The following is an 18955-nucleotide window of genomic DNA, read 5'->3' as shown; positions in this document are numbered from 1 at the left end:
CAAAATACAATTCAAATGCCTTTTTGATGACTGGTGAAAATGTCTGTGAGTCTGTCATAAACTTGTCATGCACGTAACAGAAAAAATTTGCTGAATTAACACACTTCCTGGGCATCGCAGAGTATAATAAATCCGCGAACATGCGCAAACAATATTAATCATGTTAGGAGATGTACAGTTATCAAGAATTCATACTATGTGATCTTATAGTGAGGTAGTCGATTGACTGATGCAGTTGCAACTTCCCTTTACCTACCTCAAGTTGCCATCTCCACCTCCCCTCTCCACTCCCATCACCAGGCTACACTATTCCTAAAATAATGGAATGTGCTAAACACTGCGATAACATTAATAATGTGGCCGAGTGCAAGTGATATGTTTTTCCAAAACTAAGTTTAATTGATAGTGAACAATGGTTTTCACCATTGTCATCCGAGCACTGAACTACATTACAAACACACATTTTTGTTCTGTGACAATCTTCATTGCTGCACTGTGTTACCAGCCAGTGTTGTAGTGTAAAGTAATTCTATGGAGTTAAGTTTGAAAGAGAAGAGAATAGAAGCTTTTGAAATGTGGTGCTACAGAAGAATGCTAAAGATTAGATGGGTAGATCACATAACTAATGAGGAGGTATTGAATAGAATTGGAGAGAATAGAAATTTGTGGCACAACTTGATTTCTTCTAGTCAAGATTGCAGAGGGAAACCAAGAGATGAATACACTAAACAGTCAGAAGGATGTAGTTTGCAGTAAGTACTCGGAGATGAAGAACCTTGCACAGGATAGAGTAGCATAGAGAGCTGCATCAAACCAGTCTCTGGACTGAAGACCACAGCAACAACAAGTTTGAAATTACCTCTGTGGCAGTTAAATGTCACTTTTGTATCCCTTTTGTCATTTCTGTTATTGAATTCAGTGTAATCAGAAAATTTCAACCTTTAATAGCAATTACGGCACTTTTTACCAATAAGGGGTGCTATTTAAAAAAAAAAAATTGTTGCTAGATATTTTGTCTGTTTTTGCTCAAGGTGTTGGTTCCTCTTATCAGTTTATTAAACAGTAGAGATTCACAATTGTATACAGTGATTATTCAGAATATCCCAGTTGTAAGGAATAGGTAATTTTTTCTTCAAACATTGAGTCCCACAGATGTGTTAATTTTAGTATAAAGTCATTTGGATTATAAATCAATGTGTTGGTCACATAATATTTAATAAAAATTGGTAACCCATTTTGAATTTTACAATCGCCATCAGATCTAAAAAATCAGCAACATCACATAGGTGTTCAGTCAACTCATGATGTACTGATTACGTGCCTGAGTAATGCTGCTATGTTTTTAGATCAATGGCTGCAAAACTGAAACTGGTAATCAGTTCTAATAAAGTATTATAAAGACATTTACTTTCATAATCTAGTCAGATGTGAATGTCCCTTCTCTTCTTAGGAGGTAGAAATGACCTCATTTCACAGTTATGTCATTTATTTCTGCTTATCTTAACAATGAACTGCCCCAACAAGACACTACTTAGCTTGTGCCCTTACTACTACTGTGTGTGCCTTCTTCACTGGCTTGGCAGCTGCCCATAGCAATGGTCTCTGCTAATTCTATGACACAAAGCTCTACAGCTTGCGACTGATGCCTGACAGAAGAACTTTGAACATAAGTCATTTCCACTTCAGCATTAATAATTCAATTAAATAAATGATCCATGTTAATGTTAAAGCAATCTGAATCTTATCTAGAAATGTGTAGAATGTAGAACAACTACATTAAAATCAGCATGTTGATACTTGATATGTATGCTAAAAGTTTTGCTATTTGTGAACAAATTGGTGCCATTAGTAAAGGGGATTAGATTCATCATTTTCACCCGCTCTGGCATCCACCCAAAGGTGTGAACTTCAGTATGTGCATCATAGATATACTGTTTATGGACTTTGTGTCCCAGAGGTCACACTGTCAGATATGAGATTCAAGACCTATGGCCATCTGTGGAAAACTTACTGTGAATGTTGGCTCTCTTATTGGCATTACCTATGAACTCTTAAAAATAAAATTGTATGGCCTCTGTGGATGATTGTCGAACCATGAGACTAAGTTCTGAGAATAATTACAGTGTAAACTGTCTTGATTCAGTGAACTAAATCTCTAACTGTTGTTGTGTATAGGTCCCCAACTCTGAATGAAGAGCATTTCTGCTCAGAACAAGAGAGGGTTCTTGTTTTATGTTATAGGAAGTACCAAAAATTAATTCTATGTGAATATTAATTTTGTATGTGATTGTGCAAGAAAGAGGAAGTTGGAAGATGTACTAAATTTATATGATCTGACACAGACTGTATTTTTTTCCAACCAGGGTGCAGGGGGACAGTAGCACGGCCATAGACAATATTTTTGTTCATTCTTCATTACTAGTTGGGCATTCTGTTGGTAAAAGGATGAATGGCCTTTCGGACCATGATGCACAAATTTTAACACTAAAAGATTTTTGTACTCGGACAAGTGTTGTATATAATTACAAACTTGTAGAAAACAGCAACAGAGTGTTCTTTAAATGTAGTCGAGGAACAAGAGTGACAGGACATTTGTAGTGCCAATAACATAGATGACGAATATAATGCTTTCTGTAACACATTTCTCTTGCTCTTTGAGAATTGCTTTCCATTATAACATTCTAAATGGGGTAATAGCAATAAAAGGTAGCTTGTGTGGCTTACTAGTGGGATAAGGATATCTTGTAGGACAAAGTGGGAATTACATCAAAATGTTAGAAATAGTCACAGTCAAGCTATGTGGTATGAAAATAGAATAGCTAAGTTATAGGATAAAATTAAAACTGTGTGGTTAGTTGCGAAGGAAGTGTCTGCTATCAAATGTACAGTTCAGTTTTAGAAGTGGTTTAAGAACTGAAAATACTATATTTTCTTTTCTCTATCAGGTACTGTATGGATTAAGGTTTCAAATGCTAGGCATATTTTTTGATTTAGCAAAGATGTTTGATTGTGTTGATCACTTGGCTGGTTTCACAGGTAGCTGTGCTTTTGATAGGATAGGTGATGTTTGTGACCAGACTGGAGCAGGTGTGGTGGAAGAAAGTACAGAACAAGTGTTGCATCTAAGTCTATTACAGGGACATGAGCCATGAGGCAGGGGTTGTGTAAGGATGGACGAGTATATTGTGTAGGTTCGATAGGCAGCAGAATATCACTGTAGGAGGTGTAGGAATGATGGTGGATAGGACATTTCTCATTTCAAGGCACTTGTGGCTCATATCCCTGTAATAAAATTGGATGCAACTCTTGTCCCACACTTCCTCCCACCACCACCACCACCACCACCACCACCACCACCACCACCACCACCACAACCTCCTCCAGACCGGTCACAAACATCACCTATCCCACCAAAGGCGTGGCTACCTGTGAAACAAGTTATGTGATCAACAAGCTAAGCTGCAACAGCTGCGTTGAATCCTAAGTGAGCATGACAATCAACAAGCTGTCTGTCTACATGAATGGTCACCAACAAACTGTGGCCAAGAAACAGCTGGGCCACCCTGCTGTCCAGTATGACATCATCAGATCAGTGACTGCTTCACAGCCTGTGTCATCTGGATCCTTCTCACTAACACCAGCTTTTCTGAATTGTCGAGGTGGGAACTCTCCCTACAATATATAATACATTCCTGACAGACCCTCATTGTCATTACCCATGTAGCCTCTTTCCTGTTCCCATTCCAGCACTACACAGCCCTCAGTTCCACCAATGCTTCCTCAGACTTTTTACTTCTGTCCTTTCCCACTATGCTTCCCCCCCCCCCCCCCCCCCCCCAATCTAACCACCAGACTGTATCTTATTGCCCTACCCTTTTTTTAACCTCGTCCCCGTACGCTCCCACAAGCAGCACTTCACCATTCCCCACCCCTACGTTGCTATCCCTCCCCCTGTGCCCCAGCCTCCTCCATACCCCCACCCAGTTGCCACTCTCGTCATGCACTGCTGCTCGCAGTCGGGCTTCACCTGCCAGAGACTGTGTGTGTGTGTGTGTGTGTGTGTGTGTGAGAGAGAGATAAAATCGTTAATTAATGATATTTGGACGTTGGCAGATGCGGCTATAGGGTTGAATTTCTTTTGCTGTGTATTTTACTTCTAAATACAAGAGATCTGTTATTCTATTAGATTCCAAGTAGAAAAATGGCACAATGCATGTGTAAATCATTGCAGTAATGATGAGCAACTGATTTTAATGCTAAATATGAAGCTACTGAAAATAAGTTGCCTGCTCAGTTGTTCGAGAAATGTTCAGATGTTTCATATCTAATTGTCTTGTTGTTGAAGACAAGTTAAATCCTAATCATTCTTTGATTATTTTTAACATATGAAAAGTGGTTGTTAAACTAAGGAATTAATGGTAGAGTTTTTTAATGTAACATTTACTTAGTTACCTCAAAATCAGATATATTTTATGCATTTTTTATAAACTATGATTCTATGCCAACCAAACTGAAAATGCAGGTGTTTTGCGAGTGGGATGGTACAGTTCATAGTGGTGTGTTTGTGTGTGTGTGTTTGTGTGTGTGTGTTTGTGTGTGTGTGTTTGTGTGTGTTTGTGTGTGTGTGTTTGTGTGTGTGTGTTTTTTTGTGTGTGTGTGTTTGTTTGTGTGTGTGTGTGTTTGTTTGTGTGTGTGTGTTTGTTTGTGTGTGTGTGTGTGTTTGTTTGTGTGTGTGTGTGTTTGTTTGTGTGTGTGTGTGTGTTTGTTTGTGTGTGTGTGTGTTTGTTTGTGTGTGTGTTTGTTTGTGTGTGTGTGTTTGTTTGTGTGTGTGTGTTTGTTTGTGTGTGTTTGTTTGTGTGTGTGTGTTTGTTTGTGTGTTTGTGTGTGTTTGTGTGTGTGTGTGTGTGTTTGTGTGTGTGTGTGTGTTTGTGTGTGTGTGTGTGTTTGTGTGTGTTTGTGTGTGTGTGTGTGTTTGTGTGTGTGTGTGTGTTTGTGTGTGTGTGTGTGTGTGTGTGTGTTTGTTTGTGTTTGCTTGTGTGTGTGTGTGTGTGTGTGTGTGTGTGTGTGTGTGTGTGTGTGTGTGTGTGTTTTGTTTTTGTGTGTGTGTGTGTGTGTGTGTGTGTGTTTGTTTTTGTGTGTGTGTGTGTGTGTGTGTGTGTGTTTGTTTGTGTGTGTGTGTGTGTGTGTGTGTGTGTGTGTGTGTGTGTGTGTGTGTTTTGATCTTATGTATGAAGCATGTTCAGTATTAAGTGCACCAGATCTTTATACATTTTTTAGAAAAAGTGCTATTGGGAAAAAAAAATTACAGGATATTGTTGATACACTTGTTGATACACTTTGTTGGCATAATCATCAGCCCATTCAGTGCATGTGATGACAGCTCCTTCCCCCACTTCAGAACTTCTTTCTACACCTGCTCATCACTTGAAAATAACTTTCACACATATACTACTGGCCATTAAAACTGCTACACTGCGAAGATGTGAAATTTAACAGACAGGAAGAAGATGCTGTGATATGCAAATGATTAGCTTTTCAGAGCATTCACACAAGGTTGGCGCCAGTGGTGACACCTACAAGGTGCTGACATGAGGAATGCTTCCAACCAATTTCTCATAAACAAACAGCAGTTGACCGGCGTTGCCTGGTGAAACGTTGTTGTGATGCCTCGTGTAAGGATGAGAAATGCGTACCGTCACGTTTCCAACTTTGATAAAGGTCGGATTCTAGCCTATAGTGATTGCGGTTTATCGTATCGTGACACTGCTGCTCGTGTTGGTCGAGATCCAATGACTGTTAGCATAATATGGAATTGGTGGGTTCAGGAGGGTAATACGGAATGCCATGCTGGATCCCAATGGCCTCGTATCACTAGCAGTCGAGATGACCGGCATCTTATCCAGATGGATGTAACGGATCGTGTAGCCACGTCTCGATCCCTGAGTCAACAGATGGGGACGTTTGCAAAGGAACAACTATCTGCACGGACAGTTCTACGACATTTGCAGCAGCATGGACTATCAGCTCGGAGACCATGGCTGCGGTTACCCTTGACGCTGCATCACAGACAGGAGCGCCTGCGATGGTGTACTCAACGATGAACCTGGGTGCACGAATGCCAAAACGTCATTTTTTTGGATGAATTCAGGTTCTTTTTATAGCATCGTGATGGTCACATCCGTGTTTGGCGGCGACATTGTGGTGGACGCACATTCGAAGCGTATATTTGTCATCGCCATACTGGCTTATCACCCGGCATGATGGTATGGGATGCCATTGGTCACACGTCTCGGTCACTTTTTGTTCGCATTGACGGCACTTTGAACAGTGGACATTAAATTTCAGATGTGTTATGACCCGTGGCTCTACCCTTCATTTGATCCCTGTGAAACCCTACATTTCAGCAGGATAATGCACGACCGCATGTTGCAGATTCTGTACGGGCCTTTCTGGATACAGAAAATGTTCGACTGATGCCCTGGCCAGCACATTCTCCAGATCTCTCACCAATTGATAATGTCTGGTCAATGGTGGCCGAGCAACTGGCTCGTCACAATACACCAGTCACTGCTCTTGATGAATTGTGGTATCATGTTGAAGCTGCATGGCTAGTTGTACCTGCACACGCCATCCAAGCTCTGTTTGACTCGATGCCCACGTGTATCAAGGCCGTTATTACGGCCAGAGGTGGTTGTTCTGGGTACTGATTTCTCAGGATCTATGCACCCAAATTGCGTGAAAATTTAATCACAGGTCAGTTCTAATATAATATATTTGACCAATGAATACCCATTTGTCATCTGCATTTCTTCTTGGTGTAGCACTTTTATTGGCCAGTAGCGTATATGCCCTCAGGGAAGTGAAAAGATAGTAACCTAAAGTCACCAAGCCAGGGAATAAGGGGGTGGTTCAAAACATCCCAACTAAAAGAGCCGAATACCATCTTGGTAGATAAAGCTGTGTGATTAATGGCATTCTCGTACAATAAGCACAATTGTCTTGGCAGTATTCCCTTCCTTTTGATTGAATACTCCTTCCGAGTCTTTTAGAGTATGACTATATTGTTGCACATTGACGATCTCCCCCTGAGGCAGAAATTCAACCAAAATGATGCCTGTTTGGTCCCAAAATACTGAGGCCATTTTTTATTTTATTTTATTTTTGCTGGAAATTGTGGTTTCAAATTTTTTAGCAGATGGGGAATTAATTTGACACCAATGTGATGATTGTCGTTTTGTCTTGGGTGTGTAATGAGTCGTGTACGTTTCATTTCCACTCACAATAGAGTTCATAAAATCCTTACCTTACATTTAAAGTTGCTCTAAAAACTTGTGAGTGCTATTGACCTGAATTTTCTTGTGCTATTCTGTCAGCTGTTTTGGGACCCATCTTGGGCAGTTTCCAGTAAGCCAGTTTTTCTGTAAGTGTCTTACTTAAAAGAATAGTTGTGGAAACATCACAGAAATTTCATCCTCTGCCAATCAGGGTCTTCGTGAAAAGTTTTATTTTATTTTATTTTGCTTTTTTTCCCCCCCCCACCAATTCATCAGCGAAAATTGATGGTCTTCCACCCCTCTGTTATGAACATTTGTTCTGCCTCCACTAAACTCCCTACAACTCTTAAACACACTCTTTACATAACACCTTTGCTGTAAACTGTTTTGATTTTTGAAAAAATTTTGGTAGATGTTATTTCTTCCATGAAAAAGCAGATCACAGCATGTGGCTTGCACTTTGTGGGGTTTCGTACTGACATCTTTCATGCAAATGGGATGTACAATGTGATTTCACATGAATTTGGGGTTTCACATGAATTTGGGGTTTCACATGAATTTGGGGTTTCACATGAATTTGGGGTTTCACATGAATTTGGGGTTTCACATGAATTTGGGGTTTCACATGAATTTGGGGTTTCACATGAATTTGGGGTTTCACATGAATTTGGGGTTTCACATGAATTTGGGGTTTCACATGAATTTGGGGTTTCACATGAATTTGGGTTTTTTGCATATTACCATATACCTGCGATGCTCGCTCTGGTCAGTGCCCCCCCTACCCCACTCCTACCACTCAGTTTGCCAACCTTAAAAAAAAAAAAAAACCCACATCCCATTATGATCACATTACTCTTACTTTCTGAACATGTCTCATTAGTTGGCCACATGTGCAAGTGACTTTTTGTAAAGTTTGTGCTCTCATACTTGCTCTCTCCCCCTCTCTTTCCAGTTATTTGTGTAGTTGCCATTATTGGACTGTGCTATTATATCACAACGTTACTGCAGAGAGTAATTCAAAATTCCAACCCGGAAAGGGAAGTGAAAGTTGCTTACGAGTATGGTTGTTACACCATCACAGCAGCAGGTAACATATTTTTCATTTATGTTTATTTTTAATTATGTATTACAGTTAGAAACTTATGCTCTTGTGTTAATAACCTATTCAAATGCAAACCTCTTATAATTTTGAAACACAAGCTGCATCTCTGCTGTATATACTGCCTTCATCATAGCCTTGGAAAAAAAAAACCTAAACAAATCACACTGGCACCTGAAACAGTGTACAGTGTCAGTATCTCTTATTAGATCCACTTCCTGATCAGCGCTCTGCATCCTATATACTATGAGTGAGAGCTGTACAGGTTAGCAGGGGGCCTTCTGATTTGAAAAATGCAAAATAAACACATGGGTCATGTTTTTAAACAAATTACTCCTGAAGCATTAAATGACTTTAGTGCTTTTGCAAAATGAAATGTGGGGACTGATCAAGCATCTGAAGATAATACGTATAAAAGAATGGAATACCTCTGTGCTTAATGTGCACAATGTGAAGTTATAGAAATGCATCATGGTTGGACATCTGACTAAAACTCTCTTTGAGTTCCATTCACTTATGGAGGTACCATAACAATTTTAGAATTAAGGTCAATGTAGTTCATGGTGGGTTTCTGTTGTCATGCCCTAGTTCACAAACCATGGGCAACGTATGAGTGGCCAAGTAAGTGGCCCTGACAGGGGATACCAGTGACTTTGGAATAAGGCTGGGCATCTCGGACATATTCTGAGTCATGGTCACCTTTGTGCTGAGACAGCAAAGATTACCAAATCCAACAGTTAGTCCCTCAACCGTTAGGGGTAAAACTCAATGGGGCCTAGGGCAAGTAAGGCTAGCAACCTGCTTCCGTGGTACTTTAAATATGATGCTGGCAACAATCAGAGCAAAATGCCTCGGACCTTTGAAGGTGACAGTCCCTCCTCTAATTGACAAACCAGGGACTCCTAAGATAAGACTCGGTTAGCGAATGGTAACGAGATGGGGAGCTATTAATATCAATGGGGACTACTCTGGGAAGAAGGTAGAGCTCTCAGAGGCTGCAAATAAGATGGGGTTGGACGTTTTAGCTGTTAGTGATATTCGGGTAAGGGGTGAGAAAGAAGAGGAAATGGGAGAATGCAATGTCTACCTTTCAGGAGTCAAAGCAGGAATAGCAAAATGGGGTGTAGGGCTTTGCATCAGGAAAGAAATGGAACCCAGCATAGTTTCTATAAGGTATGTAAATGAACGACTGATGTGGATAGATTTGACAGTGTCTATCAAGAAAATTAGGATTGTGTCAGTATATTCACATGGTGAAGGGACAGATCAAGATAAGATTGATAGTTTTTATGACACACTCAGTGATGTAGTTGTTAGAGTAAAGGACAAGGACAGTGTTCTGCTCACGGGTGATTTTAATGCCAGGATTGGAAATCGAACAGAAGGGTATGAAAAGGTTATGGATAAATTTGGAGAGGATATGGAGGCCAACAGGAACTGGAAACAACCCCTGGATTTCTGTGCCAGTATGGGCTTAGTAATTACAAACTCCTTTTTTAAACATAAGAACATTCACTGGTATACTTCGGAAGGCAGGGGAACCAGGTCTGTCATTGACTATATAACAACAGATCAGGAATTCAGGAAGGCTGTGAGGGACACACGCATATTCAGGGGATTCTTTGATGACACTGATCACTATTTAATCTGCAGTGAAATTGTTATTGTGAGGCCGAAAGTGCAGGAGGTCAGGTCCATATGTAAGAGGATAAGAGTGGAGAGACTTCAGGATAAGGAAATCAGGCACAAGTACATAAGTGATCTCAGAAAGATACCAGTTAGTTGAGTGTTGTCAATTACAGTCATTGGAAAAGGAATGGACAAGGTACAGGGACACAGTACTAGAAGTGGCTAAAGAATGTCTTGGAACAGTAGTGTGTAAAGGTAGGATGAAGCAAACAGCTTGGTGGACTGACACAGTCAAGGCAGCCTGTAAAAAGACAAAGAAGGCGTATCAAAAATGGCTACATACTAGAACTCAGGTAGACAGAGAAAGTTGTGTTGAAGAAAGAAAGAAACAAGGCCAAACAGATAATTGCAGCATCCAAGAAGAAATCTCGGGAAGACTTTGGAAACAGGTTGGAGACTATGGGTCAAGCTGCTGGAAAACCATTCTGTAGTGTAATTAGCAGTCTTTGAAAGGGAGGTAAGAAGGAAATGACAAGTATTTTGGACAGGTCACGAAAACTGCTGGCGATGCCTAGCGCAGATGGAGGGAATATTTCGAAGAGTTGCTCAATGTAGGTGAAAATACGATCAGTAATGTTTCAGATTTCAAGGTAGAATGGGATAGGAATGATGATTGAAATAGTATCACATTTGAGGAAGTGGAGAAAATGGTCAATAGATTGCAGTGCAGTAAAGCGGCTCGGGTGGATGAAATTATGTCGGAATTCATCAAATACAGTGGAATGTCAGGTCTTAAATGGCTACACAGGATAATTGAAATGGTATGTCTTTAATCAGTGTTGTGGGTAAAATCTTCTCAGGTATTGTTGAAAGGAAAGTGCGAGTATTAGTTGAGGCAAATTGGATGAAAATCAGTGTGGGTTTAGACCTTGTAGAGGTTGTCGGGACCCCAGATCTTTAGCTTACGGCAAATAATGGAGAAGTGTTAAGAGTGGAACAGGGAACTGTATCTATGCTTTATAGATGTAGAAAAGGCATATGACTGGGTTCCTAGGAGGAAGTTATTGTCTGTTCTACGAGATTATGGAATAGGAGGCAAACTTATGCAAACAATTAAAGGTCTTTACATAGATAGTCGGGCAGCAGTTGGAGTTAACGGTAAATTGAGTTCATGGTTCAGAGTAGTTTCAGGGGTAAGACAAGGGTGCAACCTGTCTCCACTGTTGTTCATATTATTTATGGATCATATGTTGAAAACAGTAGACTGGCTGGGTGAGATTAAGATATGTGAACACAAAATAAGCAGTCTTGCTTATGCGGATGACTTAGTTGTGATGGCAGATTCGATTGAAAGTTTGCAAAGTAATATTTCAGAGCTAGATCAGAAATGTAAGGACTATGGTATGAAGATTAACATCTCCAAAACGAAAGTAATGGCAGTGGGAAAGATATATAAACAAATTGAGTGCCAAATAGGAGGAACAAAGTTAGAACAGGTGGACAGTTTCAAATAATTAGGATGCATATTCTCACAGGATGGCAACACAGTGAAAGAACTGGAAGCTGTATTGGATCTGGGAGATGTATTATTTTCAACTGAAGTTATCGATACGGAATTTAGTGGGCGAAGTGGTGAATGTTTTTCTCTTATATTTTTGTCGGAATTTTTATAAATTATAATCTACTTATTTTTTATGTTAATTTACTATTATGTTTAAAAATTGCAATATATTGATTGATATTGGTGGAAATGACGAACAATATCAAAGAGACTTATTACAAGCGGAAGTTTGGGTGTCGAGTGGAATATCTTTGAAGCTAGAGTCATCCTTTGTCACTTGTAGAGTCGGCTGTGGTCGGTTGAGATGCAGCCGTGGAACGAAGTTGTACTTCCCTGTGAAATAAATCGAAAGTGAATGATGAACTTATGAGTTTTTTCGTATAACTTTTTATATCAAGTAGCAGCAAGCAAGCACATCCAGAAAGAAAAATGGTATAGAAACACCCAAATTGAGACAGACACGGTGAACAGCGGAACTTCTGCATCCAACAAACGGCACTATTGGAATCATACTCATATTAGACAACTGAAGCCACCTGTAGGAATTTAACTATTATATATACAAAAAAGTGACTACTTTATTTGAACTATGCCAGGTTTTATTACAAAATAACAATAGTGGAACAACAGTTTCAAAGCGGGGGTAGCAAAGCTAATGCAGTGAGTGCTCAGCTACGATCTACTCTCTTCTGCACGAAGGAAGTCAGTACCAAGACTAAGTTATCTGTGTACCGTTCAATCTTTCGACCAACTTTGTTGTATGGGAGCCTTATCAACAAGGTTGAGGTTACAGATATGAAAGTAGCCAGGATGATTGCAGGTACTAGTAGATGGGAACACTGGCAGGAGGGTGTCCACAGTGAAGAAATCAAAGAAAAACTGGGAATGAACTCTATAGATGTAGCAGTCAGGGCTAACAGGCTTAGATGGTGGGGTCATGTTAACGCATGGGAGAAGCAAGGTTACCCAAGAGACCCATGAGTTCAGCAGTAGAGGGTAGGAGAGTCAGGGCAGACCAAGGAGAAGATACCTGGATCTAGTTAAGAATGATTTTGAAGTAATAGGCTTAACATCAGAAGAGGCACCAATGTTAGTACTGAATAGGGGGATAAAGGGGACTATGCTCCAGACTGAATGCTGAAAGGCATAATCAGTCTTAGATGATGATATTTTTTAAGCATGATTAAAATGCCTTGTAACATTTCTTTACTACTGGAAATGTAATTTTTATTTCCGTCCATGGATACTTCATTGGGTCTTTCTATGTCTCTGCCATGTGGAATTTAATTCCATACCTGAGGTAAAGGGGCATCCTTTTCACAGTTTCAACTTATGATCATTTTTATAATTCAGAAACTGCTTCACTTGTTCCAGTCCAGGACTGATTCAGGTACAGCTTAAAATGGGTGGAACTGTAACACAACTGCTGCCCTCCATACAAGAGTGAAATCATGTCTGGGAGTTACAAATACACTCCTGGAAATGGAAAAAAGAACACATTGACACCGGTGTGTCAGACCCACCATACTTGCTCCGGACACTGCGAGAGGGCTGTACAAGCAATGATCACACGCACGGCACAGCGGACACACCAGGAACCGCGGTGTTGGCTGTCGTATGGCGCTAGCTGCGCAGCATTTGTGCACCTCCGACGTCAGTGTCAGCCAGTTTGCCGTGGCATACGGAGCTCCATCGCAGTCTTTAACACTGGTAGCATGCCGCGACAGCGTGGACGTGAACCGTATGTGCAGTTGACGGACTTTGAGCGAGGGCATATAGTGGGCATGCGGGAGGCCGGGTGGACGTACCGCCGAATTGCTCAACACGTGGGGCGTGAGGTCTCCACAGTACATCGATGTTGTCGCCAGTGGTCGGCGGAAGGTGCACGTGCCCGTCGACCTGGGACCGGACCGCAGCGACGCACGGATGCACGCCAAGACCGTTGGATCCTACGCAGTGCCGTAGGGGACTGCACCGCCACTTCCCAGCAAATTAGGGACACTGTTGCTCCTGGGGTATCGGCGAGGACCATTCGCAACAGTCTCCATGAAGCTGGGCTACGGTCCCGCACACCGTTAGGCCGTCTTCCACTCACGCCCCAACATCGTGCAGCCCGCCTCCAGTTGTGTCGCGACAGGCGTGAATGGAGTTACGAATGGAGACGTGTCGTCTTCAGCGATGAGAGTCGCTTCTGCCTTGGTGCCAATGATGGTCGTATGCGTGTTTGGCGCCGTGCAGGTGAGCGCCACAATCAGGACTGCATACGACCGAGGCACACAGGGCCAACACCCGGCATCATGGTGTAGGGAGCGATCTTCTACACTGGCCGTACACCTCTGGTGATCATCGAGGGGACACTGAATAGTGCACGGTACATCCGAACCGTCATCAAACCCATCGTTCTACCATTCCTAGACCGGCAAGGGAACTTGCTGTTCCAACAGGACACTGCACGTCCGTATGTATCCCGTGCCACCCAACGTTCTCTAGAAGTTGTAAGTCAACTACCCTGGCCAGCAAGATCTCCGGATCTGTCCCCCATTGAGCATGTTTGGGACTGGATGAAGCGTCGTCTCACGCGGTCTGCACGTCCAGCACGAACGCTGGTCCAACTGAGGCGCCAGGTGGAAATGGCATGGCAAGCCGTTCCACAGGACTACATCCAGCATCTCTACGATCGTCTCCATGGGAGAATAGCAGCCTGCATTGCTGCGAAAGGTGGATATACACTGTACTAGTGCCGACATTGTGCATGCTCTGTTGCCTGTGTCTATGTGCCTGTGGTTCTGTCAGTGTGATCATGTGATGTATCTGACGCCAGGAATGTGTCAATAAAGTTTCCACTTCCTGGGACAATGAATTCACGGTGTTCTTATTTCAATTTCTAGGAGTGTATGATTAAGCTGAAAATGAGGAAATTGAACTTGGGCTTTTTTACCTCTCAGGCATGGAAGTAAGAGACATAGTTTGAACTTAATGTACTTTATGTATTTTTATTCCGTTCTGATGTAGTGTGTAATTAATTTTATAACAAAGACTGCCAGTTTATTGATTTATCTGTTCGAATTGTTTAAGGTGTGGTTGCAGTATTTGCAACAGCAAGTAATCTCCTCCAGTATTACTCGCCAAATGAAGACACAGAGCGTCAGAGAATCTTTGGCGATTGGGATGGGCTGGAAACATTCTCAGTTGGAGGGTGGGGCAGGGGCACTCCACTAGAAAGCATCCCACCTCCACCACCGTACTCTCCATAAATTGATGTGGAACAGTCCTTAAAACATCCTGTGATACTTGCTTTATATTTTATGTAGCTCATTAAATAGTCCTAAACCATATGTGCGTACGCGTGTAGTACTTACAGTGACTTGGTCGTTAAGTGTTGTAGGAGAATAGCTTTGTTGAATGTTATGTGAAATTTTGTTATTATTGTTTTTCAAAAAGCTTTTCCATTACAAACAGTACACAGATCTCAGTGTACAAAAACATATACTTGCTTGTATTCCATTGTAAACCACGGCATATTTTTATCTAAATGCAACTCATCCTTGTGCATATCACCATTAACTGTTACTACTTTTTTTTGTTAAATATGTGCTTAGATTAAGTTTTAGTAGGTGTATGTCTAAGAGAAGAGACTGTATTTCATTGCACTATCTGCATCTGAACATTTCTTTAAAAAATTTCTTACCAAATTCTATTTTAAGAAAATTTTTGAGTATCTGTTTGTGTCCTTTGTGTATGATCTCCAGCACAAAAGCGGTTGATTTATTTTTATTTTTAGACATGTTTAAATACAATGTGCTTGATTTCATAATAAATAATCTATTACATGAATGTTATGTGGGAACTAAACAGTTTATCAGTGGTTTTAAGATGGTACATTGATGGTACAATAATGATAAATGAAATGAGGCACCACAGGCTTGTTTGATTATTATATCTCAGGAATACAGTAAAACAAAGTTCAAACCACTACTTGTTTTATAACAACAATTCTGAAAGTGTAACATTTGGAATATTAGAGGTTATAGATCATTGTGAATAACATGGGCTCAGAGAAATTTCTGCTTTCTACTGTGTGAACAGAATTGATGGATGAAGTGAAACATAGTTTTAACGAACACAGGAAACATAAGTTGCAGGTTTAAATAGTTTTATATCTATAAATCTATTAAATGCCTAGGTGTATGTGCATGTACGCATGGAGAGTTGTATATTGTGGCTTAGAGAAAAATAACAAAAAGTGGTTGACTAAAAGATAGTTTGTATGAGAGATGTCCCTAAATTTTTGTTTTGTTTGGGACACTTTATAGTGTCTTGCCCCCTGCAGTTCTTTATGCATTAAGAATTATGATTAATTCGCCATCACAGTGCAGTTCATTTCGTGGTGTGGTATCAGTGAGAGGGAGTTGTTTCAGTACTCGGCACAGATAGTGAATACAGGAGTAACTAGAACCTTTCACTTCAAATATCATTATTATTTTTTAGTATTACAAATGGATAAGGGGCATAGTCATCTTGGGAATACAGAAGACAATAATTTAATGACAAAATGCCATATATTATTAGCCACAGTAAGACTAAAATGAACTATTCTATTCATGTTGTTTTGCACCTTGTTCCGTAGCCTGCAAACAGTTTGATTTGTTTAACAAAACTGACTGTACTAAATTTGAAATAACACTGTTGTAACTCCAGGCACATACTTAACTGGGTTGGACAGGAGTTAGCCATTAACTTGTCAGAAGATAGTCAGAATGATGATTTGAAATTGATCCTTGATAATAATGCAGTTGATTATTGGTATATTTACAATTTTCTTTCACCAACTCTATAACTGTGTTACTTCCCTACTGACTGTACACTTATTGCAAGGTAAAATGTCAGTTAATGGATGAAAATAATTTGTTGCCCTAGCTAAGTGACACACAGTGGTGATAAAGAGTTTTAGTGATTGTACAATTTCTTGTGCTAAATATTTACATTCTGTTTCATGCAGGCCAGACATTCGGTAATTTCTGTGTTATGTTTTGCTGCAGTGTTTCTGATTCATCTGACTTAGTGTATATTTTTCCATTCCATGTGGTGATTTTTAGTGAAACTTGTCATCTTCAAGTGTGTCAAGTTTCCAAACAAAAATTTCAATCATCTGCCTTTGAGAAAGTTTATAGTGTATTGCAGAATTTCTTTGAAAATTTGTATAAAAAGGGACAATGATGGTTCAATAGTTATGAAACTATGCTGTGTACCGCAAGTGGCTCTTTGGGTGTTAAATTGTCTTTTTCTGTCCTGTTAGATTGCATCAAGTTTTCATCTGGCAATACGTTGAGTGAATTAAGAAAGTTGGTTAGTGGTTCAGATTTGATATTAAACTATGAGCCATCTTAAACTGTTCAAGTCAGATGATTCTCAAATCGGAGCAAGATAAGAGTTTGTCATCTCCAGTATAATAATCCCTTCAGCCTTCAATGTATTTGAAATGAGACAATGTTAATTACAGCATGTTTCACATTATGTTCAGTTTTGTGTTGTGTATAGTTATTCAAATAAAATCATGAACAACAATAATTTTTTTGACAAAGGCATCTGCTTTTCAAACTGTAGCAGAACAGGGTGGGGAAAGAGGGCGGGGGTGGGGGGGTTAAGAGATTGACTCCTAAGGTGCTGCAATTTTCTGAAGTTCCTTTATCAGATTAACAATGGAGAACAGGAAGTAGAAGATACTGACATGCATGATACAGGATTTCTAAATCTTTTCCTTCACTGTGGACTCTGCATATACCTTTCTTTTGGTGTCCTCTGCCTTTGTACTGACAACAAATTAAGTAAAATTACAATTGCAGGAAATTAAACGTGTTTTTAAATTTGTGTTACACAGCTCAGCTCCATTTATTTTCAATCCAGTGTTTGGAAAGTGGACACACTGCTTATGTTACTACCATTAACAATTTATTGGTACATCATAAAAACTTGTAATTGCTAAATCTGAACTGAAATAAAATATTTTGCTAGAGGTGTTAAATTGTCTGCAATGCATTATTATTCTTTACTGGAATAAAGTAATGATATACTTTGCATATATCCACAATTCTGCAGCTGGGAAAGAATAATATTGTTGAAATTCTGTTTTGTAAGTGCCATATAATTAATTCCTCTGAATATAATTTAATAACAAAATCTGTACAAGTATTTTGCTTATTATTCAGTATTATTTTGTATCTGGCCTGTTATTTAACTTCTTGCCTGTGATATCATGGTGATAAATTGTTTTATTGTTGTATTTTTCCTTAAAGATTCATTGATTGCTTTTTCATGGACTGCATTTTTGTAAATTTTGTACAGTATCATAATATTTCTGCAGCCACTCTTCAAACAATGTATGTAGAGGTACAGAGTTGCCTAAAGTAGTCTCTCAAATCCTGCAATAGTTAAACCCTTGACTTGTACAATGTTATAATTACCTGGACATTCTATGTAATGGTGTGTTGTATTTTAGGAGGAAGATGATCATTTGTGAATATCATGTTTTCTATTAATGTTATAAAAATTGCCTGTAGAATGTAAAGGTGCCCTTTGCCACTGAGCATTCGTTAACTGTTGTGTTATTGATGTTACAGTATAGCTAGTGTTGTTATTTTTAGTGTTTGTTCTCCGTTGTACAGTCCAGACAACACTGTTTTTTAAAGAGACATTTATGTGTTGTAAACATTGTTACTGCTACCATTAACATTTATTGAAGTAATATTTACCTCTGCAACATCCATCCTGTAAAGTTGTTGAGCCAGAAAATATTTTATCTGAATTATATTTTTGAAAATGTCTTGTACATATTTTATGCAATGTATCATTAAATATTACAAAATATTTTGCTCACGAGGTTTTTTCCTCTAATGAGTATCCAAACCCTGCCGACACCGTCTCCTTATCTGTAAAATATCAGGAGAAATTGCACATAAATATCAAAGTGCCAAAAAAAGTGAAATCCATAGGAAATGTAAAAATAAAGAACATGAGGTTATGCAAGATGATGAAGGCACTTGTATACCAAATTATTTGTTCTGCTCATTAGTTGAAAATTCCGTGTTAGGCGAAAAACAGAGCATATTCTACTTGCAGATGGAATTATTTTGATTAAATACAAAACATGTGTATACTAAATCATTTCAGCTAAAAATTCTTTCATCAGTCTTAATAACTAAATACCAAGGCTGAGATCTACCCCTGATGGATACAACATTGTAGGAAACTCTAACAGAAAAAGCAATACCGACTTGGATGTATGTAAGAAAAACTCTGAGTAATTTCTCTGATGTTTCCAATAGTCACACCTTTGTAAACAATTTTTTAGAGAAGTTCCTAAAATTTATACCCTGTATAAAGTGGGTAATGAAT

The 18955-nt window shown here is 39.6% G+C and overlaps 1 protein-coding gene across 1 annotated transcript in view; it reads left to right on the top strand.

Annotated features, from left to right (window-relative positions):
- LOC126342851 (transmembrane protein 127-like) overlaps nt 1–18436 on the top strand; it is a 28490-nt gene extending 10054 nt beyond the window's left edge. The window contains exons 4-5 of the mRNA XM_050001891.1: nt 8227–8361; nt 14639–18436. Of these exons, the coding sequence (XP_049857848.1) occupies nt 8227–8361; nt 14639–14817 (314 nt within the window). The 3' untranslated portion in view covers nt 14818–18436. The remainder of the gene's footprint in view (nt 1–8226; nt 8362–14638) is intronic.
- The last annotated feature ends 519 nt before the right edge of the window (nt 18437–18955 follow it).

The sequence above is a fragment of the Schistocerca gregaria genome, chromosome 1, assembly GCF_023897955.1.
Source record: "Schistocerca gregaria isolate iqSchGreg1 chromosome 1, iqSchGreg1.2, whole genome shotgun sequence".
In the NCBI taxonomy this organism is placed as follows: domain Eukaryota; kingdom Metazoa; phylum Arthropoda; class Insecta; order Orthoptera; family Acrididae; genus Schistocerca; species Schistocerca gregaria.
The sequence above is the reverse complement of the archived record's forward strand: the minus strand, read 5'-3'. Positions and strand labels throughout refer to the sequence as shown.